At 42.9% G+C, this 7,234-nt stretch overlaps 1 protein-coding gene across 1 annotated transcript in view; it reads right to left on the minus strand.

Moving 5' to 3' along the window:
- Positions 1 to 90: 90 nt before the first annotated feature.
- Positions 91 to 7,234, minus strand: part of abcb6a (ATP binding cassette subfamily B member 6 (LAN blood group) a) — a 13,789-nt gene continuing 6,645 nt past the window's right edge. The window contains exons 7-20 of the mRNA XM_080530558.1: positions 6,924 to 7,045; positions 6,662 to 6,771; positions 6,340 to 6,405; positions 5,303 to 5,428; positions 5,103 to 5,179; positions 4,945 to 5,008; positions 4,684 to 4,769; positions 4,515 to 4,572; positions 3,967 to 4,071; positions 3,493 to 3,667; positions 2,597 to 2,709; positions 2,400 to 2,494; positions 2,025 to 2,093; positions 91 to 1,788 (exon numbers count right to left, since the gene is read on the minus strand). Of these exons, the coding sequence (XP_080386684.1) occupies positions 1,629 to 1,788; positions 2,025 to 2,093; positions 2,400 to 2,494; positions 2,597 to 2,709; positions 3,493 to 3,667; positions 3,967 to 4,071; positions 4,515 to 4,572; positions 4,684 to 4,769; positions 4,945 to 5,008; positions 5,103 to 5,179; positions 5,303 to 5,428; positions 6,340 to 6,405; positions 6,662 to 6,771; positions 6,924 to 7,045 (1,426 nt within the window). The 3' untranslated portion in view covers positions 91 to 1,628. The remainder of the gene's footprint in view (positions 1,789 to 2,024; positions 2,094 to 2,399; positions 2,495 to 2,596; positions 2,710 to 3,492; positions 3,668 to 3,966; positions 4,072 to 4,514; positions 4,573 to 4,683; positions 4,770 to 4,944; positions 5,009 to 5,102; positions 5,180 to 5,302; positions 5,429 to 6,339; positions 6,406 to 6,661; positions 6,772 to 6,923; positions 7,046 to 7,234) is intronic.

A 7,234-nucleotide genomic window follows, 5' to 3' on the forward strand; every position in this document is an offset into this window, starting at 1 on the left:
GAATGATATTAAAAGCAACATTTAAAAAATAATTCTTAAGTGAGAGCAAAAATCATGAATCAATTACCGTACATAAATACAAAGTTCCATTTAATTAACACCTTTTATTAACTTAAATGTATAAAGAAGAAAACAAACCATTTAAAAATAGATTTACAAATCCAGATATAGCCGAGCGCACACACCAACAAAAAATTATACTAAATTATCTGTACTGTAGGCTACCCCCTTCAATTAGTTCAAAAAGCAGCTTTTCATCCCTGAGGACAACAATTCATTTGTTTGTTGTACATAGGTATCATAACACATAGTGTATGTACAGACTGCAATCAACTGCCTTTCAGAATGTACTGAATCTGATTGACTTGCTTCTGTAATAGACAAGCAAATCTCACTTAGGGTGACATATCACTTTCTCGGTAGCTTTGCAGCTAGTCAGTCATAAACTTTAATCAGGAAACGAGTTAGTTTGAATTGTTTCAATTCTTAATTCTGAAAGTGCATGGATGATGTCACATCCTCCTTTTTCTTGATCAAGTCAGTATTAGAACTTTTTGGCCAGGTGAGGACACTTGCTGAGAAGTCAGCGATGTCATGTCTAAATCCAAAACATCCCTTTAAAATCCATTATATCTATAACAAATGTAAAAGCTAAATGTCTATGATGTTGCTATCCATTATTCGCAGCAAATACATTTATGAGGGTTTTGAGAACACTATACTGTATGTTCCACACTACAGCTTTAAATGTGTACCCCCCACATAGTACCTGCCACTCTCTTAGTTGACAGAATAAAAGGTAACCAAGAGAGCATTTACAAATAACAGTTCATATCTGATAGACCAATGAGTCACATTGGAGTAAAACTAATCTGAATTGGATGTTGTATAGTCTTTCTAAAACCTCTGTATCATTAATGGCACAATTGATACTGTTTGTCTGTCAGTGATTCTTTGATTCTTTGAGAACTTGAACAATCTCAGATCTCAGTTCTTAAGTATAAAAGAAAACAATAAATAACTGATTACTTCACGAAACATTCAATCTGTCAGTATCTCTCGACTAACATACATACTACTTGTGTTGAAGCTAATGGAAATGGTCAATTCCATAATATAACTAATGCTAAATAATAGAAAAAAATACCACTCAATTTGCGCTGTTCAATAATATAACCTCAGGACAGGAGGACACTGTAAATACAATCAAATATTTACATCTCTCAACCCCTAAATATTACTCAACAGGTTGAAACACTCTTTAACCTGAGCTTAAGGGTAAGTAGCTGTCTAGTTGGACTTGCTGCCATTTTCCCAACATGAGTCCAAGTTGAGACAAGTTGTCGTCCAAGTTGAGATAGAGATAGGGGACCACACTGAATAATAATTAACTTAAAACAACTGTCCTCATTACACAAACCTTATCATACAATGATAAAACATAAAATGCCACATAAATATGTACTAAAACGTCACTCATAAACTGACTGAAGCTCCATGACATATAACCCTTAAAGTGCAAAGACAAAATGCCTGTTGAGACATCTGAATCCTCTGCTGTCTGTCTCTCCTTCCTGCTGTCTCCTCTTGAGGTGTCTCCATCTTCTTGACCTCTCGTTGTGCTGTACTCAGTGGCCCCTGTGGCCTGCAGTGGCTGATGGGGGCTGAAGTTTTTCAGACTTCAGGTCTTTGGTCTCCGTGTCTGAGGCAGAGTCTGAGTCCTGAGCCTGCTGCTGTTTCATCCACATGTCTGCGTACATGCCGCCTTTGGCCAGCAGCTCCTCATGCCTGATAGAGTGGAAGAATGTGGTGTAGAAAGTTAATTTAGAATTTTAGAATATAACTTTTAGAATTATAATAATAAGTTTAGAATATAACTTTTAGAATTATAATAATAATAATAATAATAATACATTAGACTTATATAGCGCTTTTCTAGACACTCAAAGACACTTTACAAACTGAAAAGATTGAGGTCCCAATAGACCTAGAATGAGCCGTCACCACAGCAGACACACACTCACCGTCCCCGCTCAGCTATCTGGCAATCACTCACAACAAGAATCTGGTCCGCACCAATGACGGTGGACAACCTGAAAACACAAAACACACACACAAGTCAGAAACCAAGGGAGTTGCTTCCCACGTAGGCTGCAACTAAGAGTCCATGACTCCTTCAGATATCATTTAAATAATATTTTATAACTTTTATTTGTTTGCTGTATGTTTTGTCCACTGAGACTGTGGTCTTTTTGTACACATGCCCAGGGACAGCAAAATTATGTTTTCATTGTTCATGGTCCCTGTTAAATACAAATAATCATAATAACGTGACATGAACTGAACATAAAGTTAGAATTCATATGTTCTCTGCAGGTGCATCTTGGTCCATCCCTTACCTGTGAGCCACGACGATGGTCGTCCGATTGGCGCACACCCTGTGGAGCGAGGCCTGAATGTTGCGTTCCGTCTGTGTGTCTAGGGCGGATGTGGCCTGGACAGAGAACGTTGGTCGTAAATCGTGAGACGAGTACATGAACCGTGACCTTTTAAAATAACAGTGAAACATGACGACGTGGCGTTCCGAGCGGCTTACTTCATCCAGCAGGATTATCTGAGGCGCTTTGAGGATGGTCCTGGCGATGGCCACCCTCTGCTTCTCCCCCCCGCTCAGCTTCAGACCTCTCTCGCCCACCGGGGTGTCGTATCCTGCCAGGGGGACACAGACAGACAGACGGACAGACGGACGGATCACTCTCACCCCACAACAACACACCAGAACAGCTGCTGTTGCTGCTGCTCTCTCCTCGGGCTTGGGGGCGGCTGTGGCTCAGGAGGTAGAGGCGACGTCTAATGATCGCAAAGGTCGGGGGTTCAATCCCCCTAGGTGGCCACGTGTCGAGGTATCCTCGGGCAAGACACTGAACCCCAAACTGCTCCCAAATGAGCGGGTCGGGCCGGCGCCTTTGGCTTGCCGCCATTGGTGTGTGAATGTGTGTGTGAACGGGTGAATGAGAGGCCGTTGTAAAGCGCTTTGGAATAAGGTGCTATATAAGTGCAGTCCATTTACCATTTGGTTTGGTGACCTTTACAACAGCTATAATGCTAGAAATGTCCCATCTATAAAGATCATGCTAATAGCCTATCGCTAAGTCACGCCCCCTTTGAAAACTCAGACAAACAAACAACGTTTCACTGACAGTGACTGACTGACCGACCGTGACTGAATGACATTCAATGACTTACAATGGCGGGACTTGGCAAATTTCTGATTTCTGATTTACTACAGCAAGTAATAGACATGTTTTTTGACATGACAAGAATATTGAGATGACAAGAATATTTAGTCTAGAAGCTTTTCACCATCAGATATTAGCGAATTGTTTGTCCGAGTTTTCTGCCTGTCGTGACTTTTGCTGTGACAATTTCTATTTTGGGGCGTGGCTTAGCGATAGGTCCATTGCAGACAGGTCTATGAAGAGTTCTCTGTACCCTCGGGGAAGGTCATGATCTTCTCGTGGATGTCGGCGGCGATGGCCGCCTCCTCCACTTCGTGGTCGCTGGCAGTGACGCGGCCGTAACGGATGTTGTCGCGGATGTTGTCGTTGAACAGGACCGTGTCCTGGGGAACCACGCCGATGTGCGCGCGTAGAGAGGTCTGCTTAACCTGCATCCAAGAACACGAAGAAGGTGCTTTAAAAACAACTGTTCCTCACACCGCAGCAGGAAATTGCATATGCGTGCACACACACACACACACACCACACACACACCACACCACACACACACACACACACACACACACACACACACACACACACACACACACACACACACACACAATTCTTTCAGTGTACAGATGTATCAGATTAAGAATACAGCTCAATCTAGATCAAACCAAGTGTGGCTATCAAAACGCACCGACCATACACGATGCGTTGCAAACTGCTTTCCGGCAAGACTCACCTTGGAGATGTCCTGTCCATCAATGCGAATACAGCCCCCCTGGACGTCGTAGAAGCGGAAGAGCAGGCGGACGATGGTGCTCTTACCAGAACCTGACTGGCCGACCTGGGGACAGCAACACAGAGACGGATACCGCAACCGTTTTTTAATGTAATATAATCGTTTTTAACGATATAATGATTAGATCTTTAGACAATGGACCTATCGCTAAGCCACGCCCCAAAATAGAAATTGTCCAATCATATCACAGCAAAAGACACTACAGGCAGAAAACTCTGACAAACAACTCGCTAATATCTGATGGTGAAAAGCTTCTAGACGAAATATTCTTGTCATCTTTAAAAAAACATGTCTATTACTTGCTGTGGTAAATCAGAAATTAGAAATTTGCCAACTCCCGCCATTGTAAGTCATTGAATGTCATTCAGTCATGGTCGGTCAGTCAGTCACTGTCAGTGAAGGGTTGTTTGTTTGTCCGAGTTTTTAAAGGGGGTGTGGCTTAGCGATAGGTCCATTAAATCACAGCAGGAAGAGTCTCCAAGTCTTACCAGTGCAACTGTCTGGCCTGGCTGCACCGTGAATGACACGTCCCTCAGAATCTCCTTCCTTTAGAACAACACAGAAACACAACATATAGATTGCGTAGAGTCTTACATTTTTACATTTCAAAAGAGAAAACAAGCATTCAATTACGTTTTAAAAGATCTGAGAACCTACCCGTCAACGTAGCTGAAGTAAACATTCTCAAACTCCACTTTTCCCAGTTTATAGAGAAGGTTCCCCGCATTGACCTCATCCTTCACCTGTAGGGAGACCGACAACCAAACACCTCAGAAACAACAACCCAACACCTCAGAACCAACAACCCAACACCTCAGAAACAACAATCAAACACCTCAGAAACAACAACCAAACGTTCCCATAGTGCAGTGCAAAGAGTCAACCTGAACACAGACAAAACTGCTCAGACAAAATTACCTCCTCTTCTTCGTGGAAGAGCTTGAACATGCTTTCCATGTCGATGAAGGAGTTCTGGATCATTCTATGGAAAAGAAAAAAAGCCATTGCAGTTACAACCGCTACCACAAAGCAGCAACATCTCACGTATACGTAGATCTTGGTCTTGCTAGTCTCACCTGTAGTAGGTTCCAAACCAGTTCAGGGGCGTGTACAGCTGGATGATGTAGGTACCAAAGAGAACAAAGTCTCCAACCTGTCGCAGACACAGTGGAGGTCAGTTAACAAAAATGTCATAGACACACTTTTTTTTGTGTCCCATTATTGTTTATTGGACAGATCTAGTGAAGACAAACAGGAGAAGCTCCATGCTCAGTACCTTAAATGTGCCATCTGTCACAAAGTAGGCACAGAGCAGAGAGCCTGCCAGCAGGCCTGACCCGATGATCAGGTTCTGGGTCTGGTTCAGGAAGGCCAGAGAGGCCTGGGTTTTCCATTCAGACGCCTAGGGCAGGAGGGGGCAGGGTGAGACGGCATCATCACAATCACACAAAGATCAAATAAGCATGCACCTTTATGGAAGAAACCATTTCTACTAGGTAGACTTCCTGATCACAAATAGTGGAACCTCGACTTTGCATTTTAGGTTTCCTATTTCAATTTCCTATTTCCTGCAGACAGATATGTAACCATTCACAGCTTCAGAGACAGATACTATGTAACCATTGTAAAAGAGTTTTCACATGTGTGGGATTGCTGAAGAAGTCTGGTGCTTCTGTCCATGAGCGCAGGGCCCTGCTCCAGGGCCTTGTGTTCATGGACAGTGATGGAATGCAGACTCCTTATCAATGTTGTGACTATGTTGACAGTATACCTGGTGTACAGTGTGAAATGAAGACTGTGTCCAACATTGTTCCAATGTTCCAACATTTATGGAATGCGGACTCCTATCGCTGTTGTGTTGATGTTGACACTATATAAGAGATATGTTGTGTGTGAGTGGGCACTTCAGTCTACCTTAAGTAGGCTGGGTCCTAGGGTCGAGTTGTGAAAGACAATTTTCTTTAATAAATATTATACCTAGTTATAAAGCAAGTTGCTATCTTGAGTCTCATTATTAATCCACAACACCATTCACAGCTTCAGAGACAGATATATAACCATTCACAGCTTCAGAGACAGATATATAACCATACACAGCTTCAGAGACAGATATGTAACCATTCACACTGCACAGCTTCAGAGACAGATATGTAACCATTCACAGCTTCAGAGACAGATATATAACCATTCACAGCTTTAGAGACAGATATATAACCATTCACAGCTTTAGAGACAGATATATAACCATTCACAGCTTTGGAGACAGATATGTAACCATTCACAGCTTCGGAGAGTTTGAGACATGTGGATTACCTGATACTTCAGGATGGCATCCTGAAAACGATTCACCTCGTAATTCTCAGCGTTGTAATATTTCACCTGTTGAAAAAAAGGACACACGTTTGAAGCAGAGAACGTTGTAACGTCTGTTTCTGAGCACAACTTTGCAGCATCATACTTCACCACGGGAGATACACGAGTGGAGGTGTTTGAGGATCAAAGGTTTTGCAATGTATGGTGATGGTTAATTATATTAATTATATTATATATACTGTATATATATAGTATATAAAAGTATATACAAATAAAAAGTGTCAGGTTAAAAATGAAGGATCAAGAGAAGTGCCCTCGGTACCGTCTCAAAGTTGAGCAGGGAGTCCACCGCCTTGGACTTGGCGTTGTTGTCCTGAGTGTTCATATCCCGCCTGTACTTGGTCCTCCACTCCGTTATGATGATGGTCAGCGCTGAGGAGAAGACACACGACAACGACCGAACGTCACGGATGGGAAACATCAGCCAAAAACAATCAAATGAAAGTCTACCGATCTACGGTTCATTCCTACTGGTCGAGTGCTGGTATTTTCTCGACGCGCTGGGCAGATGGCCTCGTACTCACTGAGGTAGAGGAACATGCAGACGAACACGATGAGGCCGAACCAGGCGTTGAAGTAGGTGATGAAGTAGACGATGGAGATGGCGATGTCGGCGATGGTGGGGAAGATGCTGAACACGATGTAGCTGTGGAGAGACGGTTGAGAGAGACGGTTTCACCACAGCACTTTACACATACCGTTAACCCTTAACCCCTGTAATAAACTGCCCCCAGGGGAGAGTATGCAGGGTTCCCACAGCTTCTGAAACATCAAATTCAATCACCTTCCAAGGACTTTCAAGACTCAATTCCCTCAAATTCAAGAACCCAACACG

Source organism: Nansenia antarctica, assembly GCF_963989245.1.
Source record: "Nansenia antarctica genome assembly, chromosome: 5".
Taxonomy (NCBI): Eukaryota; Metazoa; Chordata; class Actinopteri; order Argentiniformes; family Microstomatidae; genus Nansenia; species Nansenia antarctica.